The sequence below is a fragment of the Trichomonas vaginalis genome, chromosome V, assembly GCF_026262505.1.
Source record: "Trichomonas vaginalis G3 chromosome V, whole genome shotgun sequence".
Lineage (NCBI taxonomy): Eukaryota > Parabasalia > Trichomonadida > Trichomonadidae > Trichomonas > Trichomonas vaginalis.
Genome location: NC_067207.1, coordinates 24,944,464 through 24,970,048, shown reverse-complemented (window position 1 = coordinate 24,970,048; position 25,585 = coordinate 24,944,464). Strand labels below are relative to the sequence as shown.

Genomic DNA, 25,585 nt, shown 5'->3' with positions numbered 1-25,585 from the left:
TGCTGCCATACAAGACGGAAATAAGAAAGGATACAATCTCAGACTAACCGTAACAGATTTGGACGGTCACATTTACTATGCACATGGCAATGTCACAACAGCCGCACAACTTCTTGACGCTTTCAAGACTACAAAGAGAGAACAAATGGTTGACTCCGACTCAGACATTTTGAATGCAATTGAAGGAATTGCAAGTGTAAAATTTGAATGGTACCAACCTAACCCTCAAGCAGTCAGACAACATGCTGGATACTTCCCGTTCATAAATAAGTCTGACATTGACTTGACAAGGTATGGAATTTACAATTCAATTGAAACAATTGTCAATGAACCTTGTATTCTTACATGTCTCAGGAACTCTGGTCTTGTTACAGATGAGAAGATGAAGTATCTTGAGTCATGTGTGAAGACAAGGTACATTCTCAGAGGTCAATTGGCAAAATTGCACCGTTGGCAAATGTCAATATCCGAGTCAACATACCGACAGAAAGGTTCTTCACATGACGACTATGTTGTTGACAAAGACTTACCATGGTTGAAGATTGTAATTGTCCACAACCACTTCATGTTGAACGAAAGTCTTACAAACCCATTGTTCGGAAAAGGCAAGTGCAACATTGTCAGAGCTGTAAACATTCTTTTCGAGAAAGGTTTGTTGGAACCAATTCCAGATGACAAGCTGACAGAAACTTTTGTACCAAAAGACGAAACAAACTTTTCATTGTTAGCAAGACCAAAAGTTGTTCCAGACAAAGTTCTAGCACAAAAGAAGTACACAGTTCCAAAAGGAGTTGGATTGTTCGGATACCAACCTGAACCAGAAGAACTTCCAATGAGGTTGCAAGAACTTCAAGATGCTATAAACAAACTTCCATTGAGACATCCAATTGACGTCAAATTGTATTGGAGAGCATCTGAGTTAGGTCAGAAGGTTTTATATGAAACAGGTTGCTTCGACGATGTTTATGAGATAACAGGAGAAGTTTCTCAGAAGATAAGAGACTCACTTGAATTTCCACGAACTGGACCCATTGGTTGCGACAAGTTCGACTCAGATGAAAAGATATACTATGTCGACCTTAACGCTGCGTACATGAGGTTCGTCCAATATATCCCGACTGGAATTCCAAACGAAGATGGTGAGTTCCCAGGAAGGAACTATACAGTTGGAAAAGTCATACAACAACTGTATGATATTAGGAAAGCTTCAAACCCCAAACTTGCAATGACACTCAAATTGCTTATGAATTCGACATGGGGATATTCCATTAAGAAACCTCAAGAGATGAAGAGTAAACACTATGAGAAGGTCGACAACTTTGTTGAAAGGTTCTCCTTTTGTTTTGAAGTACGAATTCACTCAAGGTCAAAGTGGCTTAGTAACCACATTAAAACCTATTGTCGAACATTGGTCTTACCCTCAGTTCGCAAAGGCAGTCCTTGACAACTACAACAAATTCTTCTCCGAAGTCAAATCCAAAGTCAAGGTTTACTATGAGAACATCGACGCACTCATGACGAACGAAGAAGGCTATAACAAACTCATTGAAATGGGAATGGTCGGTGAAAAGATGGGTCAATTCAAATTGGACAAAATTTTCACCGAAGTTCATGTCCTCTCCAAGCGTAAGTACTGGGGCATACTTGAAGACGGCACAGAAATAAAACATTGCATGAAATAAAAAATTTTTATTCGAATTTGAATCGGACAGGTCGAGTTACACCATTCTTGGTCTCAAACTCATATATAACCTGTTTGTTTGTATTTTCGTCGACTATGACACGAGACACGAACATTGACCAAACGGACAAAAAGTGTCATTTCAGATGGTCCCGCAGCCAATCGCATTCGAGCACTTCGAAGAAGCCTTACGTTCCAAGGGAGAGGGTGTCTGGTGCAAGGCAGAGGTCATGAAACTCTACGAGCAGTACATCCTCAATGCCTGGGAGGACAAATCGTCCTTGGATTGGCAATTCTACCAACTCCTCTGGGACGACCTCCTACGCAACTGGGATGACGAAAGAGTCCAATTCAGAGGTCGGGAGCTAATTGTCCAAATTACCCTTAATTTAAGCTACTTAACTAAATAAACACCTAAATTTACTCGGGGTTTCCCCCTAAAATAAAATTTTTTTACTCTTAGAACCACTCGAGGTTCTCCTTACGGTTGTTGAGCTTGTCACCGTCAATGTGTCTGACCTTCGTCTTCTTGTTTGGATTTGGAACCCATTGAATTGCGACAAGCTTGCCCATGGAAATTGAACCGAGATTCCGAAGGGTAAGGTTCAAGTGTCCCAAGTTGTTGAGGACTGGGGTAAGAACCTTGCCTGTCTCCTTGTTGCGGATTTGGTATGGGTAGGGTTGGGAAATTTCGTAAGTGTCATCGGCAACAAGGGTTGCCCAAACTTCCTCTTCTTCGTGTTTCTCTTCTTCCTCTTCTTCCTCTTCCTCTTCTTCGTGTTTCTCTTCTTCCTCGACAATTCCTTCTTCAATTCTGTGTTCACGAAGTACGGTGTTGCATGTTCTGTCCTTTCCGAGTACCTTCCAGATGGCGTCTATCTCTTCGAAGAAACGGTAGATGAGTCTGGCAAGGTCTCGGTTCTCTCTCTCGTAAATGCGCAAGGTTTCCGTCAAATCATTCAGGCATTTCTCATTGGAAGCTTGGTTCATGAGGACATCGGCTTTGAGCTTGGTCATCTCTTCCATAAGACTACTTTGGAGAGTCTTCACGGTGTTTGTCAGATGAGCTTTCAAATTCAATTTGAATTTGAACTGGGCGCTTTCTGGCAACATTGAAAGGACATCTGCCATTGAGTTTGGCTTCGGTGCTTGTTCGGACATCGAAAAAATGAAGTGGTTTGAGAATGGCGGTTTTACTTCAAAAAGCTTGTTATGACGTTATGTCATACAACAAGTTTAAAATAATATCTTGTTCTTCTTCTGAACGTTTGTTGTCTCTTCCGATAAAAGTTTCGAACATGAGAACCAAAAAACGTTTTTTGAGATTGCGGAAGAGTTCAGGCAAACGTTCATATTCTGGATATGTTGGGAGCAGTTCAAACATCTGAGCTGACTTTCGGACAAAATTGGGACAATGTCAGAAAATTCATCTTTGGTCGGACTGCTTGAAGGTAAGTCCCTTACATGTAAGTAGCTCTGGTAAAGTCTTCTCATTTCTGCTAACTTTTGGAGTATAGCTTCGTAGTTTAGAAGTTTTAATTTTAATTGTCTTATTCCACTCTTTACTTCTAAACGGTAACTATCCATGAGGTCAAGAGTAGCTTTGGTAGCTTTAAGTGGAGCTATCTGTTCCTTGACTTGTGCAATTTTGGTTGCAATTGTGGTTTGAGCTCCTTCAAGTTCGCCGTCTATGTCGTTCTCAACACCTTCAACCATAGCTTGAAACTCTTCATCGGTCCATTGAGATTGGTGTGGGACGAATTTAACTTGCTTCATTCAAAAAAGAAAAAAAAATGTTTTTACTCAAAGCGTGCCATATAGATGGCTATAAGAAACTTACCAGAAGGCTTCTTCTTCACATGAGTCTTCGGCAACTTGAGTGTTGGTGTTGGAGTTCTTGGGGGAGGTGGGTCTGGAATTTCAATTCTCTCTCGAGCGCAACAACAGATGTCAGAATAACATTCCCCACTGTCTTTCTTGCCACCATAAATTGTGTATTGACCGAACTTGCATTTGCAGGAAGACCGGTCAATACAAGGTTCACAGTTGAAATAGTTGTACACAAACCTGTTGAGTACGAGTGTGAGTAAAAACATAAAAAAAAGTGAAGTTAAAATGAGATGTTTACTGAACTGGCTGAAGAATTGGTTGGATGTCGCCTTCTGAGGTTATGAAGAACGGCTGTCCAGAGTAGTGAAGTAGTGCTCTGAGAATTTGTGTAATTCGTGGAATTGGGCTCTCACGATATGGAAGTAGTATCCAAGGACGTTTCATGAAGAACTTCAAGAGGGCTTCTTTCTTCACATCCTTAATATCATCGAATGCAGTGCCTTCTGGAACTTGAATTGCAACACCTGTTTCAATTTCCAACTTTAAGACACTATTCTTGGACAACCAGAAGCCAATGGACTTGCTTGGTTTGCACTTGCTGAGATATTCCTTCACGGTTTCATTTACCTCAATTAGATAAATTGCTTCGTCTAAGGGGTCAAGCTCCATACTGAGTCAGTACAATATTGTACTTTTTCAAGACAATGTTGTACTTTTTCAAGACAATGTTGTACTTTTTCAAGACAATATTGTACTTTTTCAGAAAATGTTGTACTTTTTCAGAACAATGTTGTATTTCAGTACAATGTCTCTCAAATTTGAGTACAGCTGTACTTTTTCAGAACAAGTCTTGAACTTTTTCAGAACAATGTTGTACTTTTTCAAGACAATGTTGTACTTTTTCAAGACAATGTTGTACTTTTTCAAGACAATGTTGTACTTTTTCAAGACAATGTTGTACTTTTTCAAGACAATGTTGTACTTTTTCAAGACAATATTATATTGTTTCAGAACAAAGACGGTTAAGACACAAACGAATGTCCGACGTCCCACCTACTGAACCCGTTCCACAGCCAGAGGAACAGCATGCTCCAGCACCACAACAGTCTCCTCAGCAACCTCAGTTCCAACAAGGACCTCCGAATTACTACCAATTTCCACCTCAAGGTTACTACCCACCACAAGGCTTTCCAAACTACCCACCACAAGGCTTTCCAAACTACCCTCCTCAACCCATGCCTTACTTCCCTAACCCTTGGATGTTCATGTCAAACCCTCCACCCCAATTCCAATCTCAATCCCAATCGAAGAGAGACCAAGAGTTCGAAGAAGGTCTGAACCGTTTACGCAAAGAGTATGCCACAGCCCCTATGGAAGATGACAGGCTTTCAGTCTCTTCCCTAAGGTCGACCAATTCGACTCGTACCACAGATTCGGTTCGTGACCGTGAAGACTACCTCAAGCAGTCTGAGAGACTCTTCATCTTACAGCCATTTACAGTTGGAGCTCTCAAGAACATGCGCAATTACGAAGGTCAGACACCAGCTGGAGACCGCAAAACAGACGTACTCGCAAGAGCAGTCCAACTGGTCAAGACAAAGACTGAGATAGTCGACTTCATTCTTGCAGCTTGCCCATACAAGTAAAAAAATAAACAATTACGAGTTAAACTTTTTATTCTTTCTTTTCTGAGTTGTTTAGAGCTGGTTTCTCTTGTAGAAACCTTTCGTACTCTTCCATGGTCATGTAATTGCGAATTTGGTACGCAATTCCAGGTTCGTTGTTTTTGAACCTTACGTATGTAACGCTTCCATCCTCCTCAGGGAAGTAAGCTGCTAACATCTGACCAAGTTTTCTCGGTGACTCGGAGCTCATAAAAATGTCACTTTTTAAACGTTAAGTTTTTAGTCTTATTTTACCCTTTGTTTACCCTTTGTTTACCCTTTGTTTGTCAAGGTAGTATTGGAGTGCAATTTCTCCAAATTCTCTGTGTCGGAGTTCTTCAGCATTTTCCAAGGTGTTCCTGGAGAACTCAAAGAAGTTGTCAAGAACATACTGCCATGCTGCTCTTCTGAGTTCGTCGGTATTTTGGAAGTGTTGCACCTTCGAGTCTTCGGACATGAAAAAATAACACTTTTTCTATTAAACCGTTTACAATTTGAATTTTGTTGCTGAATTCGGCAAAAATATAATTTAGGGTAGATGGGTATATCTAACCTCTTTTCTACCCCGTTTTCTACCCTCATGAATTTGTCATGAGTTTTATACAGAATTCGGCAAAAATATATTTTAGGGTAGAAGGTTAGATATAACCTCTTTTCTAACCTCTTTTCTACCCTCTTGAATTTGTCATGAGTTTTCCCGAAATAAAAAATAAAGTTGGTTTTTTTAAAAAAATATTTTTTATTTTTATTGTAAGAACATGTTAGCAACAACAGCACCAAACTCGTTAGTCATGAACCCAACTTCAATGTTAGTAGAGATGAAAAGCTTCATTCCTTCTTCATATACTTTTGAGACAGAAATCCAGAAGATAAAGCAAGAACTTTTAACAAGTAATTTAGACTGTAGTGCGAAAGATGAAACAAATGAACAGTATCTTTATGAAATGCAGGATATTATTGACCATTTACCCAAATTGCCTGAAATCCAACAACAAAAGCTTACTATTCCAGAATTCGATGAAATAGAAGTCAAAGCAACTGACTCAGTAGAAATAAAGAAGTTCATACGTAAGGTTAACTATGAGTTTCTTGGATTTCATTGCAACCACAAAGTCATGGACAAAGATTGCGACATGGTATATAAGAACATCTCTGACATATATAAATCTGAAGAGTTTAAGACCTACGACAACTTTGTTTCGTTAGTTGCAAAATGTGTATGGCAGATAAGAGATAAAGATAAAAGAGGTAAAGTATGGAACGAACAGATAAAACCAGCAACTTTTGAGTTAAAGAAAACCATTGACGCCTTAGTCATACTAGCAGGTAAGATTTCAATGTACAATGCTAAAATGAACCCGCAATGTTCAAAATGTAAAGCAGCAATTAGGAAATATAACTACTCCGTCAAAGAGATAGAACGTATGAGAAACGACTATGCTGACTTAAAGAGGGAGGCAGAGAAACCAGCAGAAAATAAAATGGACATGTTAGAATTTCTGAACAAAAACTATCCAACAGCTGACGATTTCCTTCTATCTGACGTCAAGAAGAAATATAAAGAGACTTTCGGTATCGTTAAAACATTCGATGTACTGACAGAAGAAATAGAAGCTACGAAATTGTTTAGAATTTCACGAATTCACAATGTTTACCATGTGAAACGTTTATAAAATAACTGGGGTAGAAATGAGGGTAGAAAACGGGGTAGATATACCCTTCTACCCTAAAATATATTTTTATTGAATTCTGAGTAAAATTCTGAGTAAAATGACATATGGAACACGTACTTTTTCAGTAAGGACATATGGGGTAGAAATGAGGTTAGAAATCGGGTTAGATATACCCATCTACCCTAAAAATATATTTTTATTGAATTCAGCACAAAACTCTTTATTTTTATTGACTTTTTACAATTTGAACTTTGTTCGCGTAGATGTGAATTCTGAAAGAAGTATGAGGGTCTTGTATGACTTTGTACTTCTCCCATAGTTCATGTCTGTCAAACTTACCTGCCATGGACTCTTTCATAAGTTCCATGAAATCGTCTTCGGACAATCCAGGGAAAAGTATGATATCAGTAAGTATTCTTTTAACATCCTTACTTAAACTCTTGGCTGTCTGTACACAAATGACAACTGAAATGTTAAAGTGTCTGAGCTTCTTAAGAATTCGACACATGTCTTGTTCTCTATTCTTTAACAAAGGATGAGAAGCAAAGTCATCTAAGATAAGAAGACATCTATGAGGGTAAGTCTTCCAATCGTAAGATTGCAATTTCTTCGAAATGTATTCTATCTCTTTCTGTTTGTTTCTGAAGTGTTTCTTCTCTAATATTCTCTGCATTTCCTCATTTGGGTCTTTGAACTTAGAATTTATATACTCATTTATAGCATTGTACTTCAAAACTCTTCTTTGGTACTTCTTTATCCAATCTAACAACTCAGAGTCTTTTATACATACTAACTTAGACTTCTTTATAATATCTTTGAACGAATTGACGGTTTGGTCAAATTGACCAGAAGTACTACAAATGACTACTAACTCATAGAATGGGTTCTTCTCATCTAGTTCTTGTTGTTGTGCAGCCATTTTAAGATAAGTGAAAGTCTTACCCGACCCAGGTGGTGCAATTAGACCTGTTATACCATTCTGAGCAAATAAGAACTTGTCATGTATGGGTTTTATCTGAGCATTTTCTAACTTCCTCTTGTTCTTGTTTAAAACATTCTCAAATTTCTTGTCAATGTCAGCAAACTTTTTTTCTAACATATTTTTAGAAAAATTAAAATTTTTATCTTTTAGAAAATGTCTAGCGATTTCGCTATCTATATTCGAGACAAGCTTTTCGACTCAAAACTTCTGTCGACCATAAAATCTTACATAGTGTAAACAAGAAAGGTGAATTTGTTCTAAAGTTCTGTTTCTGGGAATATGACAAGAACCATAAAACATTACAAAGAGCAGTCTTAAAATTTGTCAATGACAGACTTGTTGACAGAGATGACGCCGATTGGAAAGATGAAGTCCAACAAAAGTTCTTAGAATGCAAAGAAGACACATGCGCTGTTCTTGAAGATGAAATAGAAAACAGAATAGAAGAGCTATTAAAGGACAAAGAACTTTTACATAAATATGGTTCGAAATTTGACATAACTCCACCAGAGAAGAAGAAGAAGAGAGAAAAGAAAGAAAAGAAAGAGAAGAAAGAAAGTAGAAGAAGAGAAGAAAGAACCAGAGCCAGTTCCAGAGAAAAAGAAATTTGACATGTAAAAATAAAATTTTATTTTTAGAACATTTCTGGGTCAATGTCAATGTTCTCTTCCTCTTTAGGAGCAAACACTGGCTTAGACTCTAAAATCTTTTTACCCAATTTACCTTGAACTTCAACTATCTTAGACTCATAATATTCATAGTCGTCTGCTTTCTTTGGTTCATAAGGTATAACAAGTTTGTATGCTTTGCCTTCTTTAAGGTTTGAGAACCTTCTGTCAAAATTTTCTTTGACTGCTAACAAACCTTCTATGTCTAAGTCTTCAAATTTCGCACCATTTTTAGTCACAATAGCAAACTTAACTGGTTCGATGTTCCAAACTTTGTCAAATGTAGACTTTTCAAAATGGTAGAAGTAAACATTCAAATAAGCGAATGGGTCTAGTTCTTCTTTGACTTCTGTCATGTACTTTTACTGAAATATATTTCGTCATCTTTTCTATCGGATAAAAAAATATTTTTTTTAAAATTTACTCAGAAAAATTTTTCTTTGTATATACGCCGTTCTGAACATCTAAAAGATTTTTGACATTTGCCAAGAATGTTCGTTTAGAAGCTGCCATATAACCATACTCTTGACAATATTGTTTATATTCATCGTACAATGACCTTTCATCTAAACACTCAAAGTTAGTCTCATCTATAAACAGTTCATATACACTCTTGTTTGCTTCTAACAATGTTTGTCTTTCTTCGGTATGTGGAATTTGTCTTGGATTGAACTTAGAAATATCTAATGTCATGAAATATGAGAACAAGTGGTTGTAAAAGTTAGGTGTCAAAGTTTCTGCTAAGTCGTCAAAATATTCTGTATCTTGCATATGAGAATCTGACGTTCTGACAACTACATATCTTCTGTCAGAACTTTCTAACTTCATCGGAACAGATTGTTTGAAACCATAATGAAGTTTGCAACATTTTCACAAACTCTTTGGTCTTTATATTTTCTTTCAACAACTCCAACTTTGTCTGTTATAAGACTCTTCAAAGCATCTGAGTTCAAAACTTTTGTTGTATCTATACTTTGAAGTTCGTTACATACTATAAGTTTCATATTCTCTATTGAAGAGTTAAATTTACCGCAGATGTTTTCTAAGTTTGTCATATTCGGGTTCGAATAGCCCTCTAACAGTTTGCATAAGATATCTGTAAAGAAAGTGTTCTTACCAGTTCCTTGTTTTCCAATTATAATGAGAGCAGTTTCATTTTTAGCACTTGGATGTTGTAAGATGTTTGCAAACCAACATAAGATATACTCATAGACTCTTTCGTTTCCATTGCATATAATTTCTTTGACATGGTCTAACCAAGCTTCTATAATATTTTCTTTCCATTCTACTTGTTCGTATTTATATCCAGTGAAGATAGAATAGAAGTTTGGAGAAGGTGTATAGAACTTTATACCACGAACTGAAAAATCTTCTAACTTTGACAATAAGATATCCCAAGCATCTAACATCTTCATACCAACTTGTACGACTTTTATTTTCTTAAGTTTCTGTCTACATTCTTGTTCTGAAACTATGTTGCTCTTGGTTTGTTAAAGACAACATCCCATTCTTTCATGACATAACATTCTGGGGCAGAGTCGACATAAATGACTAAACGTTTCAAATTCTCGACTGCTTTGTTATAGTCTCGAAATGGACACATATTTCTGAACGCTTGGAAGTCATAAAAATCTGAAACGTCTATTCTGTACATTTTTATAAAAATAAAAAAAATATTTTTTTTATTCTTGACTTTGTTGTTGCATTTGTTCATTTGTTGTTCTTGAGCTATTTGTTGTTGAAGTTGTTCTTGTAGTACAATACTTTCACCAGTTGCATCTTCCAATTCGAAACTTTCTGCCGTCATTGACAAATACATAGGACATAAAAGTTTTACAGGAACAAAGTTTGCGTCAACTAAGGTTAAGTTTATGTTTGCTAAAGTGTTTGAGTTTACTAAAGCTGAAAACTCTGCATTCGAATGAACAATAGGCAAACCAGCAGAGAAAGTGTTGTTTATACGCATGAGTATCTTTTGGTCATAGTAGTTTCTGTCGACATTCGAATAGCACTTTGAACCTAAGTTTGAAACAATATATAAAATAGGTGTACTTAAAGTCAATGGAACAGACAGACCTTGTATGACACCTTTTCCTGTTATAGGAAACTGTTGGTAGTAAAAACCAGATATAAGTTTTGTATTATAGCTCATATCGTTTATAGTAAACTCAGTCGGACATCCAAACATAATGAAACCTGCTCTAGTTGCAGCACATGTTACATCCGTCCTTAAAGTATTAAATAAGTCAACAAAACCTGTTGGTGGTATATCTGAGTAAGTATCTTCAAAGAAGTATTTTTTACCATTCACAACAACAAAGTCTTCTGGTGTCAAAAGAGCAAAACAGGCTTTAGTCGTCATTGTGTTTAAGGTTAGTTTACAATATCGTCCTTGAGGACTTTGTAAGTTTGTTGTTATAGAATTATATGACTCAGGGTTTTTAGTCGTAATAGTATAAACCACTATGTCTTCTGCCATTTACTTAGCAAGTAAATTTTAATGAAATGTTGTGGTCGTCAAATATTTTTATGACGTCTGGGAAACTATATTTTAAGTTCAACGTTTCACCTCCTTTCATAACGTATATCTTGTCAATGACATTATATGAAACACCACAGCAACTAATGTCGGGTTCTATTTCTTTGATGTTTATATCGTCTGCCTCTGTCAAAAGTTTCAATAGTTCTTTCAAAACTTCATGAGGTGCAATGACATATGAGTTCACTTTTACAGGGTTGTGTTCGACCAAGTTTAACATTATACCCAAAGCTGACAAATCTTCTCCTGAGTTTTAAGTTTGTCTTTAAGTTGTTGGTAGTCGTTTCGAATATCTGCAACAGAACTTAAGTCTCTGCTAACTTCAGGATATGTTGGTTGTTCTTTTACAGGAACTATTGTTATACCATCTTCGTCTTCGTATGGTTTCCCCACTTCAACATCTCTTTCTTTGACATTGACAACAACACTTTGACTGTTTGTTTGAGTTGGTGAATTTAACTTCACATCTGCCACCGCCATTAAACCTTTTGAAACACTTACGCTTCTATTTTTCGGAAATGACATTTTACTTAGAATAAAAAGATGGACGTATTTGAGTATCTCTTCGAATTGAAGCAAAACAAAGTTTACACACACAAACAATACAAATACATTGACAGAATAGTTCTTTATACAAACAATGGAAAATGTTATAGAATAGCAGTCTTTGCTGAACCAAAATATTTTCATAAAGCAAAGAAAGTTGGTATAACTGAAATGGTGAAAGTTTCTTGAAGCAGACAAAAATATAACAACAAAAACTGACCGATATTTCTAAATGGAAAGTTTTTAATACAATATTTATATCAAAACTGGCGTACTGTCAATATTTTGACGGAGAGAAGTCAGTTCAAGAACAACTTACTGACCTGCTGCCAAAATCTGCTCGATGGAAGCTGTCGTTATGCCAATCTGAGGAGCCCCAGCAGGTTTCATCGAACGAATCTTCAAAAAGAGCATCTTCCGTGAAAAGTGCTATTGGTTTTGTAAACTTCTTTGCTTTCAATTCATTTGGACCGTCTCTGTCACCAGTATATTGTATTTGAACTGTACCAACAGTTGAAATACCACCCATAAAGTCTTCTGAGTCAGCAAATGGAATGCCAAGCCAAAAGTTTGAACGGTCTCCATTTGTATATTGAGTTTTTTGAGCTCCTGTATGGAGTCCATACTTTCACATATGGCATAATAGAACTTTGCATTTGCATTCAGGGTTAATGGTTGTTGTGAAGTTGTTGTTAAAGTTCATAGCATCTAATGTCAAGTTGTATGACCTCATATCCTCAACTGTAGAATATTCTTCTCTTGGATAATATTTGCCATCTATGTTTATATGGTATTTAATACCAGGGTTGTAGAAGACAAGAATAGTCATTATAGTTCGTCTGAACAGTACAAACATAGTATCTGCATGTTTCATTGCAGTTGTTAAGGCAATATCTGTTCTTGCACCTGGGTCAGCACTTTGGTTTCCAACTTCACCTGCAAAGTCTTTGACAGATATTTGGTGTATAGGGAACATAAGTGGAACTGCAATATATTTGGCAGCTAAAGCATTTGAAATATCTGGGTCCTAACATATAGACTGCAAGTCTGCTTTCTATTCTCTTGCATTCAAATTTTTCGCATGTGAACTTAACTGGGTCCCAAGCATCTCCAGCAGCATTGAAATAATAGTTTACTTCAGTGTTGAGGTTTGAGAAACCAAAGTCTAAGTCAACTTTGTTTTTGCAAAAGTCGGCGAATGACATTTTATTTGTTCCACTACTTCTGTAAGAGTGAATGGGTCTTGTGTTGGTGCAATGACTAAGTTATTTTTGCTTGGAGTAAGTTCGATAGAAATTTTTCCTGCCCAGTTTGGCAAGTATCTTAAAAACCTGAAGATGAGGAAAGATGACAAAGGAACTCTAAGTTTCAATTTTACTTTGGTTACTGCTGCTGCAGTTTGTCCAGAAAGGTCAACATAAACTCCTGGAACGTTAGGGTCAAGTCTTCTTATTTTTCTCAATAGTTGCATACTGGTCTGTTTGTTCTCTAGCTTGTGGTTGTACTGAGTTTCTCAAAGCGAACCATTCATAGTTTGCCCATGTTACTGTTTGAACTAAGTCAGAGTTAGAATATATCTTATATCCCATGAAAACTTCTGGAGCATATTGGTATCCGACATAGAAAATTCCATTGCAACCTTTCTTGTCAGACAACTTGGCAGAAGGTTTTATTTCAATGTCTTGTTCCACGTATAAGAATGAGTTGTCAATAGAAATAATATGAAACCTGTCGCAAGCAATATCTACTGTTGTTGAAGAACCTTCTCCAAACTCACCTACGTTTCCATAAGAAACAGCAGTTGTATATTCGTAAGTTCCAGGAACTATTTCTGACCTTCTAATGGCATTGTCGCATTCGTTATACCATTCGGAAACATTTCCATTCATAGCATCCAAAACTGTTGGCGTTATATTCTGAGCGGCGTACATTTCATATGAGTAAAAATATAGAATAGTTGGATTTATATGTCATAATAGAACCCACTGGACCAAGCTTTACTTTCTTCCTGACTGAGTTTTTAACTCTTCTTTTTCCTTCATTGCCCTCTGCTTGAAGTTGTTGCATCTTTGCATTATGTTCATCTAGTATGTTGCAAATTTCCCATGTCCTTTTTGCCTTTGGGCTCTGGTCGCCCATCTCAGGTAACCTATATCCTAGAAAGATTTTGTCATAGTTTGTATTTTGAGTCTTCGCGTATTGTTTGCATGACTCTTTCCTGAGTTTCCGGTTCAAGCTCTTCAAACAGTGCCTGTCCATATGGAATATGCTCGTTTCCAAATATATGTTTTTGTAGCCATTCTGGTTTTCTTTCCATGTTACCAACTATATCTTTTGTGAATGGGAAAGCTTCTACCCAATCTTTCAGTCTTGCGTCGTTTATTTCTGTAGTTGGTTTTATTTTGTCAAGGAACATGTTTTTCAATACTAACATTTCATTTGGTACTGTCCATTTGAGTTTTCTTAAATATTCATCCCTTCTCGGTTCATTGTCTGCAAAGTAAGTTTTTATGACATTTTGTAAACTTTCGTTTGCAAGGTCATGTACAATAGGTTCTCTTCCTTCTCCCTCCCTAACTTTCTTTCTAAACTCTTCACCAAATATACCATCTCTATGGTTCTGTGTAGTTCTTTGAGATAAATGTTCTAGAACGTCAGGTGTTATATTTCCATCAGCCATGTTCATTTCATACTGGTCCAAAATATCTGCATGTTTCATATCTTTCAATGGCATTAAAGCCGCGCTTAAAATACCAGCTATATCTGGTTCACCATTGACTTCCATTGCGTCTACAACTTCTTGGAATTGAGGTTGTAAGTTTATGAACCACCTATCCGGGTTAGCTTTATGACCCCATCTCATTGTAGTTCCATCGTCTGCAGAAACAAAAGTAGGTTTGTTTCCATCTTGGTTAGGTTCTGAATGAACTTTAAACAATGTTTCATTTCTATATGTTTTCTTGAAATTTAACCTTTTATCTTCACCGAGTTCATCCGAAGATTGAACGTTAAATGCTCGTAAGTAAAAAGGGTTGTTGTATTTGTGTACATTTTTTTTCAGTTCTTCCATTCTATGCTGGATATTTTCATCTGGTGTTGGAGTCTTTTGTATGTCGGCAAACATTTTTCGATATTCTTCTACTATGTCAGCTGAATTTTTTTTTGACTCTTGGAAAGATTCCATATTCTCCGCATACTCTTGTTGAGGGTCAAGATTTTTCGGCTGTTCCAAATCTTCATCTAGTTCTGTGAAGTTAGTTTCCAAAGGAAGGACTTGTTCGTTTCCTTCAGGCTCTTCTAGCTGTTGTTGCTGAACTATTTCTTCCATGTCTGGTTGTATCTGAACTTCTTCCTGTGGAGTTTCTTGTACCTCATCTGCTGGCATTTCATATATTCCGAGACCGTTTTCAACAATTTCCCTATCTACGTCATCCGCATTCATAAGCTTTTGCTTTTGTTTTTCCGTTCCGTCTCTATTTTTTACGCGTTTCATGACGAAAGTTGAATTGTCATTTAGCTCTGACATCAAATATCTCGGAGTAAATTCATCCATGTCATTTGGATGATATGCTATTAAATCATATCCCTTAGCGAGCTTGTATTTTCCAGGTTTGAGATTATATCCGTTTTGGTGCTGAGCCATAAAGCTAAATAGGTTCGGGTCAGTATTTCCATCCTTGAAACTTTCTAATAGCTTCTTTATATCTGTCACTAAAGTCAACAGTATCTGGGAAACCACACTCTTCTTTAAGCATTTTTAAGAATTCTTGGTTTCCTTGTTCTCTACTTCTTTTATGTCCTTGCTCTGTTTGTGGTTGTTGTTGTGCAGGGTTTTGAACTGTTGGTTGCTGTGCTGGTTGTGTGTGTTGGTTGTTGTGCTGGTTGTGGAGGTGTTGTTGTGCTGGTTGTTGTGCATGCCTGTGTCTGTGTCCATGTGACGATGTAAATGTTCTAGGTAGTCCTGGTGCAGGTGTGCTTCTCTTGGAGGGTTTGGTGGTATATAAGTTCCACCAGCTGGCACATATGTTCCATCTGCAGCGTAATGTCCTACCTGACTTTTCGTTTTTAAGAAAGCATTTACTAGGTCTGTTTTGGTCTGTTGTAACTCTTTTTCTTGACTTTTCACAACAGTTGCTCTAACGGCGTCATAGGCACTTTGAACTGCCTGTCTCGTTGCTGCATCTGTTATTTTCGTCATATTTTGTGCTACTTCTTTTAACTCTTTGTCGAAACCTTCAGACTTCAGTTTCTTTCCAGATGAGAAGTCGTTCACTTGTTTCACCTTACTATGAAGAGCTTCGAAAGCGTTCTTAAAGTCAGCATTTGTTAAAGCTTCATTTGAACTATCTTCATCTGCTTGTATTTTTGTCCTTATTGACCCTATGAGTTGGGCTGCTTTAGCGTTGGCTTGGGCATCTAACCAGTCATTGTTAGCTTTTATATATTCTGCGCTTTTCATTGCCTTTTGCATAGCCGCGTCGTTATTTTTACTTTCTTGTGCTAAGTTTTCATACTGTACGGTTTGGTTTTGCAACTGTAAAAGTTTTTCTGCCTTTACATTTGCTTCAACTTCTTTTTTATACTCATCGCTATCCATATATGTCTTCAGGGCTTTTTGTTTTATCTCTTCATCTTTCAGTATTTTATATTGAGTAGTATGGTTTTTCAAATTTATGACATCTTGTTCCATTTTTGCTACTTCTGCTGCTTTTTCTGACACTTTTTTCGCATATTCCTCTGTACTTAGTTCTTTCAGTTGTTCTTCTTTCTTCTTTTTCTCTACGTTTAACTCATTGAGTTTCTTTGTGTGTCTGTCATATTCTAGTTTCTTTTCGTTTTCACTTATTTGCTTCTGTATGTCTATGTTTGACTTTTTGACATCTGTTATTTGATTTTTGAGTGAACTCAAATTCATTTGACTTTGAGGGTTATAGGCTGTTCCGTCTGCAGCTCCACCATAGCCTGCCATTTTCGCTAAAAGTGCCGCTCTTAAACCTCCACTCTGTGCACCAACAACTCGGTTTAAAAGCATAGGATTGCTTGACATTTGTTGCAACATAGTGGGGTCATTCAGCATTTGTTGTTGCAACTGTTGTTGTGGTGTCAGTTTTACTTTTGGATGTTTCAATGCTCCCTTCCTCTTACGTATATTCTTACGTAGCTTACGTGGCATTTTAAGTGAAGTTAAAAAGCGGTTTTTGACAGATGTTTATATGACACTTTTTGTTCAGCACAAAAAACTACTCGGTCAAAGTGTTGTCAGTTTTGTAAAATAACCGTCCTATCTCATTCTATAAGGGGAAAAGGCTTCTCAAAGTATACTTCCTTGGAACGCCCGTAACTTTTCCTGTAGCGACGATAGACCCTTACTTGTCCAGACAAAGCTGTACTATTTTGAGTGCTCTACAAAAAAGTCAACGGCGACGACTCTCAAAAACCGTTGTGTAAAAAGTTTTACCGTTGGACAAAAAAGTATATATAGAAAACAAAAAACGTTTATAGTTCATTCAATATTTGAGATAAACCGTTTTTCCAACGGTAACTATTAAATAAAATAAAAAAATAGTGGGGGTTACCGTTGACGAAAACGGTTTATTTTAAACTTTTCTATGAGTAGTCCGAAAAAACAGTTCATTTTTGTCTAATGGAAGACCACAGTAGTAGCATGACTGACAATTCTTTACAAAAGCTCTTTAAAGGTCAAACACTTATATCTTCATACTTTACTAGTATGTCCAAAGAGGTTACACAGGTTTCAGTCCAATCAGACTCCAATCAGACACAAATTGAAGCTCAAATTCAACCAAAAGAAACTGCCGAAGTCGAACAAACTACAGAAGCTCAAGTTGTTTCAGTCCAATCAGACTCCAATCAGACACAAATTGAAGCTCAAGTTCAACTAAAAACTTACACTCCTACAGAACCAGAAGGTGTCTTCTCATTCTCAACAACAGAAGCAAGATATAGAAGACTCATTGCAGATTATCCAAACAATTTGTCCTTAACAGACAACAATGACTATGATAGATATTTCAAAAGTATAATAAAACCAGTCGAAACATTAGAAAACAAAGTTCAAAACCCGACAGTAATGGTTGACTTTTTCTTGTCGAATTTGCCTTATGTTTCAACTATGATATCTCTTCAAGGCAATTGGACGAATTCATTCTTTGCTGTGAACCAAAACTTAAGAGAACAGCTATATGAAACACTCAAAGACTTTCGCCCTTATCCTTTAACTTACAATTGGAAAGAAGATGAAAACAAACACGGTTCTTTCTCCTGGAATCTTTCCATTGTTGCTCCAGCTGGTGTAGCTGCACATCCATTCGAAATATATCCAAAATTGCATTACGAAAACAATATGCATATTATCACAACAGCCGCTTTAGATATTCCTGAACGGATACCAGATGGAGAAGAAGTTTCAATAATATCTGTTCAAGCAAACCGAGTTGCAATGCCAGTTACAGTATGCAATTTCACTCACTCAAGCAGACAATTCTATCAAAATCTTGAGTTCGTTTTTACTTGGCACAGCCAAAATGCTTCTCAAAAAACCAGAACAAAACCAAAATAACCATCTTCTTATCTGGTTATTGTGAAGATGAAGACAATTCGACGAAGAAGAAGAGGAGGAAACAAGCGAAGACTCAGACGATATTCCAGTTCATTTCCATCCGTAAAAAACTTTAAACAAACATTTCAGAATAAAAAACCTCATTTTATACTAAACATCTTCGGGGCTAGAGGGCACGAAGTGCCTGGAAGCCCCACTACCTTTTTTTTTTTTTTTTTTTTTTTTTTTTTTTTCCCTATGTTTCTAAAGCGACAAAGAAAGCACTCATGGTAAAAATCTTTAGTTCAACACCAAATGCTTGGTTTATGGATATCTTGGAAAACATTCCGAGTATAGAGAAGATGGACCTCCATACTGGCTAATATTTGTCGGTCAAAACACAAGATACTGTGAAGCCATACCATTACAGTCCAAAAATATTTTAGATGTGAAAACTGCTTTGACAATATTCGTTGACAAATACCATCCAACAAAACTGACATCTGACTGTTGAACGTTCTTTCAAATCAGACGATATTTAAAAACTATCTGCGTTTCAAAAAATGTAAACCAATATTTCATTGTCGACCAAAACCATTCTGCTCTTGGTGTCATTGACAGTTGTATAAAAATCTTAAGAGACTTAAATCAACCACAAGGTGGTGAAGTAAATGAAATGTCATATGACGACAAGTATAGACATTTCTCCATGGCAAAGATGAGACAAGTTTTAAATATTTACAATAGCCGTAAACAAAAAGGTTTGGGAAACCACTCCCCGAAGAAATGAAAAACAACCCCGACTTAGAGAAAGACTATATATTTAATAGTTTAGTCAAAAGAGACAAACAAGAAAGAATGCCGGGCTTTCAAAACTTCAGAAAGGTGACAAAGTAAAAATAGAAATACCTAAACGCGACCCATATGAAAATACTATTGACTATGACAACAATGGGAACTCGACAGGTACTCACATTCGTTCGTAAAAATAGAAGAAAGTATACAAGAGAATATTATGAAGTTTTAGGCAAACATGGCAAAATGTACACACTGCAAGCAGAAGATAAAACTACTATTGTCAGACCTCGTTTCAAACTTGTCAAAGTTCAAGGTGGTATACTTTCAAAGACAGTTCCTAACAAATATAAGACAACTGCTGACGAATATGCTAAAGAAGTTGAAAATGACGACTAAGCAATTCTATACCATGCGTTAAACTGTCATGTAAGGTGGCATGTATTCTTTACTTTGTCCCGTTGTTGCGTATATCCTGAAACGAAATGTGTATGGTTTCCTTCTCCCTGAGTGTCACTCCAGTAACAATTTATAGCAAACTTAACGTCGTCTTTAACATCATATCCTTTACCTTTTGTCATTTCCTGACCAATCCCAATATCTATGCTTTATGCCAACCTGCTTGAGATGTACTTAAATCTATGTAGTGACTGTGTGCAGGTAAATTTTCACCTGAAATCGTTTTACTTCCACCTGTTTCCTTTGAAGAGTTTGCACAATACAAAAACCTGTTCGACTATTTGTTCCCATGCACCAACACCAAACATTACTTGAGGACCTCTTGCTTCCATAGATGTATAAATAGAACCTACTGGGTTCATTAAATCAAACATATGAGACATTATAGGATTGTCTCTTTGAACTTAAAATATAGTGCAACTATTTCAGGTTTCTTCTGGTTTGTGTCAGAATATTTTTTATAATATAATCTTATGTTTTCAGGGTAGGTAAAGTCTTGACTATAATATTTATTTCTGTCATCTTCATAATAGTATACTATTCTCGTTTTTTCTATTGCATTATATCTTTTATATCTATAAAAATCTAAATATAATGTTAGCTTTTGTTCATCTACATGTGGTGTTCTAACGTCATCTCCATAGTCATAATAGTATGGTGCTGGAGCTGGTCAGGCAATGTCATATCTGTCATTTCATAAACTCTTAAATTCTTTTGTTTCGTCTCCATAGAAGTTTAAGTAGCAGTTGTTGTCTAATGGAACTTTAACTTGTGTACCATCACTCTTTTTATAGCTTACATACATTTCATTGTTATTTTTCGGAATGAGTTTATACGTGTACCATTTTCTAAGGACTGTACAAACTCCCATCTAAAATATTTGTTTTCTTCATAGACAGAAAAGTCACCAACCATAGTTTCAATTTTTTTGTTCCAACTAAACTTTGGTATATTTTCATTGACATATGTTTTATCTGCTTTCTTTTTCAAGGCTAACGTTTAAGTCTGTTATTTCAGAAGATGTATGTGTATGTCCAACGTCACTTTTCCTGTTTAAGGTTTCTTGTAAGTTTGTAATATTTGCAATGGTATGTGTATGTCCAACGTCACTTTTTCCTGTTTAAGGTTTTCTTGTAAGTTTGTAATATTTGCAATGGTATGTGTATGAGTCTTTTAGAATATTCTTTGTCAGCTCTTGTCACTTCACTTGACATTTTATTGTCAACATATGTTTTGTCTGCTAGTTCAGGATGAGTATGTTCTTTCGTTGCATATGTTGCATCTGCTCTGTCATGTTCTTCTTGAACTTTTTCAATGACATACTCTTTGTCAGCTTTGTTGTCAACATCTGCTTTCAAAAGAAGTTCTTTTATAGGCTTCTCGTTTAAAGTTCCTTTTGTTGGATTTATACAGACAGTATGGTTCTTGTTGTCTTGAAACAGAAACTTCATCTGTCATTGGGTTTAATGTCAGTTTTAAGTTTCCTTCTTTCAATGACTCAGATATCTTAGAATAGTTTGAAAAGTTTGTTGTGTTCTTATTTAGAGCTTGCAAAATGAAGTTGTCGGTTGTGTTGTATTTCTCTCATAGACGCTGTTTCATTTGACATTTTTATTATAGATAAAATATGCTTCCAATAGAAAAAGAAAATTCAAGAGTTGCTACAACTAAACCATTAGATGAACTTTTACTAACGTCGGTCAAAAGTTTGAGACAGAGACCGTAAAGCATGAAGGCTATCGTTTTTGACTACCCACTTAGATGGTAAGAGACCCATCCGTCACAAAAGCTGTTGGCTTTCGTAGAATGAAGGTTTGTGTCTGTAGAAGATAAAAGTTTTCCATTTATTGTAAGGTTTCATATAGATTATATATCTGAAGGGAAACGAAAAATGTGGGAAGAAATTGAGCTAATACAAGTTGACCTTTCATCTTCTCTACAGACTGCGTTAAAAATATAGAAGATAAAATAAATTCATGTTATGCAAAATATGCTGATGAATATGCAAATACCGAGAGCACACTTTATGTGAGAATTGTATATGACAAACAAAATTCACAAGTGTCATTTCAAATCTACGAAGACAATCCAAAGAAAGACGAACAAATATATACAGAATTCACTGCAATGTCATGGTATTATTTGCAAAGAATGTTAAATCAGAAAGTCGAACTTCCTTTAGCAAATATTTACAGTCGATATGCAAGAGATGAACCATATTTATTTAAAGATGTTTTCGACCCAGCTGCTATTATTGTTCATGCTTCATTTTCTGGCGCCCAAAACTCTTTCTTATGCTTGGCAAATGACTTTTACGAAAAACCTACAAAGCTATATGAACCACCGAGTGGAAGTATTTCAGACTTTCAAGTATGGTTTACAACAGATGGAAGAAAAAGAATAATTCCATTATACCATGCGTTTTACTTAGAACTTAGTTTCATATACAACTACTATCGAACGATAAAAATATAATTTTTTAATACGGTTGAGGTGTTGGATTTGGTTGCCAACTAGACTGTGGTGCAGGTTCAGGCTGTTGTATAACAGGAGCTTGCTCTTCTGGTTCAGGGTCTTTGGGTATAATACCAACGAACTGACCTACTCTTTTACCAATATTTTTGACACCGTTCCAAATTCCTCTTCCTACGGTTTTTATTCCATTCCATATACCTCTTCCAACATTTCGAAAGAAGTTTCCAATACTACTGAAGAAACCCATTTTACTATATGTAAAAATCTAATGTCCGCCTAGTCTCTTACGTTTCCTGTTGAGTTCCATAGCATTCTTTAACTGGAGCTCATACATTCTGTTTCTCCTCTGGTAGAAAACATATTCTGGTCAACTCCTGTGTTCGCGTCATCTGCATAGAGTTGTTTATATCCCACTTCAGGGTTTGTATAAAACTCTTTCCATCTCATATTTGCATACCATGGTGGCCAAACCTAACGCAGCGTCATTTGACATGGCAGTTTGCATTTGTACATCTGTTGGCACTTGACCATAGTTTGCCATTGCAGTTTGTATTCTAACTTCATTTGGAATATTCTCTGGGTTTGGTTGTCCAGGTTGCTGTGCATTCGCTAAGTTCTGTGCGTCCATTTAATATTAGATAAAAATATCTCTTACGAGTACATATGCTGAACATTTGCAGGCATTGGTTCATCTTCATATTCTCTATATCTTTCTGCCACGTCAAATAAGTAAATGACACAATGGAAAAAACCTAAAACAAGTAGTCCTATTTCAAACCACATTTACTTACTAGTAAAATTTTTTGTTATGACACTTTCTCCGGTTTATAGGACCTCTCTCATATTCTATCTTGTCATATCTAAACTCATAGTCATGTACGTCCTCTAACCATCTCATAACGGTTTCCAAACCACTTTTATCGGATGTAAAGTAAAAGCATGGATGGTTATGTAAAACGTCTAAAGTTTCTAAGAGTCTCTCAAAGTCCAGTCTACTTGGTATTGAAAATCCCATGTGTTATAGAACGGCGGGTCCACTATAAAGAAAACATTTTCCTTGTCTTTATATTTTTCATACAACTCTGTCCAATGACATCTCACAAACTCTATACCCTCAATATATTTTTCTATGTTCTCTTTGAAAACATTTGTATAGTTAAGATATAAAACTTTTGACATAAGTGTTTCAATGTCATGAACTCTTATAGCACCACTATATAATAGTCTAGCAGATATACTATCCAGTCAATATACTCTGCCTTTTTCAAAACCTCTCTGACAGTATTTTTCTTATCTAATGGTATACGTTCCATCTTACCTATAGGTATCTTTTCTTTTAACTCTTTCAATATTTTGTTTGTGTCTGGTATATGTTTGAGACGGTTCATATAGTTGTCGAAGTCATTGCATATAATCTTTGAGTCAGGAAATATTGTATGGCACAAATGAGATATATAGAAACTTCCACCGAACAAGTCTACAAATGTTAGACCATTCGGTAGTTTCTTAAGTTCTCTCAATAGAATATCTTTACATTTACTCTTATTTCCAAAGAACGGTAACGGTGGTTTTGTAAAATTCATTTATATATATATAAAAATGTTTTTTACCTGAAAAGTGACAGAAAAGTGACAAAACATGAAAACATATATATTTTGTGAAAAGCTCCTGGAAGACCCGTATATAAGAACTTCATTTATACTAAACATCTTCGGGGCTAGAAGGGGCGCAGCCCCTGGAAGCCCCACTTCCTTTTTTTTTTTTTTTTTTTTTTTTTTTTTTTTTTTTTTTTTATTTTAATGACCAAATCAGACTGAATCAGAATTGGATCATGAAAATTGAATAGAATTGAATCGATTTTATATCCTTTCAAATTCCATTAAAAATTTGAAATATAATTTGACCCTTTTTTATTAAATTCTATCATTATTTTTTGATATAAAGAATTTAAAATATTAATATTACGATCTCCAAGGATAAACATTTTCGATGAATAAACATTATAAAGTGTACGCTAAGCCTTCATTGAAATGAATTACACATATCAATATTTCAAGGTTAAAAGAAACATTTGATAATAGACTTAAAATATTTTCAAAAATCGAAACAATATTCTTATCAAATGTTAAAAATAGATTTTGTTATTTTATGATAATTCATCTGCAAAGCGAACTTTGATTGATATTATCAGATAATTTATATTTTTTTTCATATAATTTATTAATTCATTATTAATTTGTTGTAATTAGAAATGTTTATGAAACTTTCTGTGCGAGAACAAAAAAGAATGGTGAATATTTAATTGGTTTCTTTTTGCGTTTTTTATGATTTTGATCTTCATTAATTTCATCATATGTGAATTTTGAAAATACTACATCGAGATAAATATTCTTTGAATAGAGATTATGCTCATCTACTGCATAGATACATAGTTGACAAACACCAACATCGATATCATCTGGAATAGGAATTGAATATTCAACATCAACTGGAAGATCATTAGAAAAGCTTATGTTGACATTGTTTCCTGCAGTGTCGTTGAGAATGTGAAAAATTCTGATGTTACTGTTTCCATCTTTGTCTGAAACAGAAAGAACAAATTCAAGATTTTTATCTTTGTTAATATAAACAGGGAATGTTGGTGATTTAACAATACTAATTTCTGGTTTATTTAGTTCGTAAGAAAACGTTTTGTTAAATGAATCACATTTATTAACATTGTCACAACATGTAATAAGAAGATTATGTTCAACAGTTGTAAGGTTGTCAGGAATAGGGATATTAATTTCGAATAAATGATTATTTAAATCTGGAATATAAATATTTTGTGATGTTTGACTATTTGAATATCCTTCAATATATCCTTTGATTTCAATTTCATCATCACAATCATAATCTGAAACAAATCCTGAAACTGAAATGAATTTGTCAACATTGTGATAATATGTTTCTTTGATTGAATCTGATATTCTTAGAACTGGATAATTTCGATAAAATTCGAATTCTTTTGTTATTGACTCTGTACTTACTCCACTATCTATATAAGTTGCCCAAACTGTAACTGAATAGTTTTTTTCTTCTACAATAGAATCTGGAATCAAACAAACACCTGACAAATTAAATTGATGTGTAATCCATTTCTTATTAATATTTCCAATGAATGTACTATTTACATCTCCAATACTGCAGTTAATAGAAATATCACCATGTGAGTAAATTCCACTTCCTCGGACTGTAATATTTTTATCAAGTGTTTTGTTGTATTCTTTTCTTTCAAGATCTTCTAAATTAAGAAAAAATGAAACTTCATATTCAAATTCAACTGAAACTGTATTTGATTCAATACCATTTGTATTAATAACACTGGATGAAATAATATAATTTCCAGTGGAGAAATAATAGAGGGTATCTATTGAATATTCATATGTTGAAGATCCACTTTCTTTATTTAGTATTTGATATGGATCATGGTTGCCAATCCAAACTTTAAGTGTGAATGATTCTTCTTTAATTCGATCAAATGAAATTTTTCCTGTTATAGTTGAATCTTCTCCAAATTTGTATTTTGCTTTATCTGTTGTAATATTCATCAAATTAAACATTGGAAAAGCCGGATAACAAAGAGCTGTGGATATATGTGAATTTTCAATATTTAGTGAATCAATTGTTGATATTTCAACATTTTCCGAATTATTTAATTGATAATTATAGTTT

The 25,585-nt window shown here is 35.3% G+C and overlaps 15 protein-coding genes and 4 pseudogenes across 19 annotated transcripts, besides 3 other annotated features; 6 read left to right on the top strand and 13 right to left on the bottom strand.

Moving 5' to 3' along the window:
• Nucleotides 1-145: 145 nt before the first annotated feature.
• Nucleotides 146-1,188, top strand: TVAGG3_0398470 (uncharacterized protein; the record flags this gene model as incomplete). Its single annotated transcript, XM_051232604.1, has 1 exon — nt 146-1,188. A coding segment is annotated over one exon (1,043 nt), but the record flags the coding sequence as incomplete, so codon positions are not given.
• A 161-nt stretch (nt 1,189-1,349) lies between these two features.
• Nucleotides 1,350-1,682, top strand: TVAGG3_0398460 (DNA/RNA polymerases family; the record flags this gene model as incomplete). The annotated part of the gene is made up of 1 exon (XM_051232603.1): nt 1,350-1,682. A coding segment is annotated over one exon (333 nt), but the record flags the coding sequence as incomplete, so codon positions are not given.
• A 145-nt stretch (nt 1,683-1,827) lies between these two features.
• Nucleotides 1,828-2,091, top strand: TVAGG3_0398450 (uncharacterized protein; the record flags this gene model as incomplete). Its single annotated transcript, XM_051232602.1, has 1 exon — nt 1,828-2,091. The coding sequence occupies one exon, from the start codon at nt 1,828-1,830 to the stop codon at nt 2,089-2,091; it is 264 nt and encodes an 87-aa protein (XP_051102332.1).
• Nucleotides 2,092-2,140: 49 nt separating this feature from the next.
• Nucleotides 2,141-2,707, bottom strand: TVAGG3_0398440 (cytochrome B-C1 complex subunit 6, mitochondrial family; the record flags this gene model as incomplete). Its single annotated transcript, XM_051232601.1, has 1 exon — nt 2,141-2,707. One exon carries the CDS (start codon nt 2,705-2,707, stop codon nt 2,141-2,143), a length of 567 nt encoding a protein of 188 aa, XP_051102331.1.
• Nucleotides 2,708-3,267: 560 nt separating this feature from the next.
• TVAGG3_0398430 (uncharacterized protein) lies at nt 3,268-3,457 on the bottom strand (the record flags this gene model as incomplete). The annotated part of the gene is made up of 1 exon (XM_051232600.1): nt 3,268-3,457. A coding segment is annotated over one exon (190 nt), but the record flags the coding sequence as incomplete, so codon positions are not given.
• A 23-nt stretch (nt 3,458-3,480) lies between these two features.
• TVAGG3_0398420 (uncharacterized protein) lies at nt 3,481-3,777 on the bottom strand (the record flags this gene model as incomplete). The annotated part of the gene is made up of 1 exon (XM_051232599.1): nt 3,481-3,777. The coding sequence occupies one exon, from the start codon at nt 3,775-3,777 to the stop codon at nt 3,481-3,483; it is 297 nt and encodes a 98-aa protein (XP_051102329.1).
• Nucleotides 3,778-4,548: 771 nt separating this feature from the next.
• TVAGG3_0398410 (uncharacterized protein) lies at nt 4,549-5,157 on the top strand (the record flags this gene model as incomplete). The annotated part of the gene is made up of 1 exon (XM_051232598.1): nt 4,549-5,157. The coding sequence occupies one exon, from the start codon at nt 4,549-4,551 to the stop codon at nt 5,155-5,157; it is 609 nt and encodes a 202-aa protein (XP_051102328.1).
• Nucleotides 4,549-5,157: a mobile genetic element.
• A 28-nt stretch (nt 5,158-5,185) lies between these two features.
• TVAGG3_0398390 (uncharacterized protein) lies at nt 5,186-5,386 on the bottom strand (the record flags this gene model as incomplete). Its single annotated transcript, XM_051232597.1, has 1 exon — nt 5,186-5,386. The coding sequence occupies one exon, from the start codon at nt 5,384-5,386 to the stop codon at nt 5,186-5,188; it is 201 nt and encodes a 66-aa protein (XP_051102327.1).
• Nucleotides 5,387-5,930: 544 nt separating this feature from the next.
• Nucleotides 5,931-18,394: a mobile genetic element.
• Nucleotides 5,982-6,848, top strand: TVAGG3_0398380 (organellar and viral DNA polymerase type B; the record flags this gene model as incomplete). Its single annotated transcript, XM_051232596.1, has 1 exon — nt 5,982-6,848. The coding sequence occupies one exon, from the start codon at nt 5,982-5,984 to the stop codon at nt 6,846-6,848; it is 867 nt and encodes a 288-aa protein (XP_051102326.1).
• TVAGG3_0398370 (protein of unknown function, DUF4106 family) lies at nt 7,075-7,521 on the bottom strand (the record flags this gene model as incomplete). Its single annotated transcript, XM_051232595.1, has 1 exon — nt 7,075-7,521. One exon carries the CDS (start codon nt 7,519-7,521, stop codon nt 7,075-7,077), a length of 447 nt encoding a protein of 148 aa, XP_051102325.1.
• On the bottom strand, nt 8,465-8,854 carry TVAGG3_0398360 (protein of unknown function, DUF4108 family; the record flags this gene model as incomplete). Its single annotated transcript, XM_051232594.1, has 1 exon — nt 8,465-8,854. One exon carries the CDS (start codon nt 8,852-8,854, stop codon nt 8,465-8,467), a length of 390 nt encoding a protein of 129 aa, XP_051102324.1.
• On the bottom strand, nt 8,919-9,349 carry TVAGG3_0398350 (annotated as a pseudogene). The gene has a single exon. A coding segment is annotated over exon 1 (431 nt).
• On the bottom strand, nt 9,480-10,101 carry TVAGG3_0398340 (annotated as a pseudogene). Its single transcript has one exon. A coding segment is annotated over exon 1 (622 nt).
• TVAGG3_0398330 (uncharacterized protein) lies at nt 10,181-10,650 on the bottom strand (the record flags this gene model as incomplete). The annotated part of the gene is made up of 1 exon (XM_051232593.1): nt 10,181-10,650. A coding segment is annotated over one exon (470 nt), but the record flags the coding sequence as incomplete, so codon positions are not given.
• TVAGG3_0398320 lies at nt 13,547-16,273 on the bottom strand (annotated as a pseudogene). Its single transcript has one exon. A coding segment is annotated over exon 1 (2,727 nt).
• On the bottom strand, nt 16,283-16,756 carry TVAGG3_0398310 (protein of unknown function, DUF4106 family; the record flags this gene model as incomplete). Its single annotated transcript, XM_051232592.1, has 1 exon — nt 16,283-16,756. A coding segment is annotated over one exon (474 nt), but the record flags the coding sequence as incomplete, so codon positions are not given.
• On the top strand, nt 17,717-18,279 carry TVAGG3_0398300 (annotated as a pseudogene). The gene has a single exon. A coding segment is annotated over exon 1 (563 nt).
• Nucleotides 18,395-19,126: 732 nt separating the features above from the next.
• Nucleotides 19,127-20,569: a mobile genetic element.
• Nucleotides 20,570-21,875: 1,306 nt separating this feature from the next.
• TVAGG3_0398270 (serine threonine-protein phosphatase family) lies at nt 21,876-22,118 on the bottom strand (the record flags this gene model as incomplete). The annotated part of the gene is made up of 1 exon (XM_051232591.1): nt 21,876-22,118. One exon carries the CDS (start codon nt 22,116-22,118, stop codon nt 21,876-21,878), a length of 243 nt encoding a protein of 80 aa, XP_051102321.1.
• Nucleotides 22,119-24,126: 2,008 nt separating this feature from the next.
• TVAGG3_0398260 (uncharacterized protein) lies at nt 24,127-24,904 on the bottom strand (the record flags this gene model as incomplete). Its single annotated transcript, XM_051232590.1, has 1 exon — nt 24,127-24,903. A coding segment is annotated over one exon (777 nt), but the record flags the coding sequence as incomplete, so codon positions are not given.
• Between the last annotated feature and the right edge of the window lie 681 nt (nt 24,905-25,585).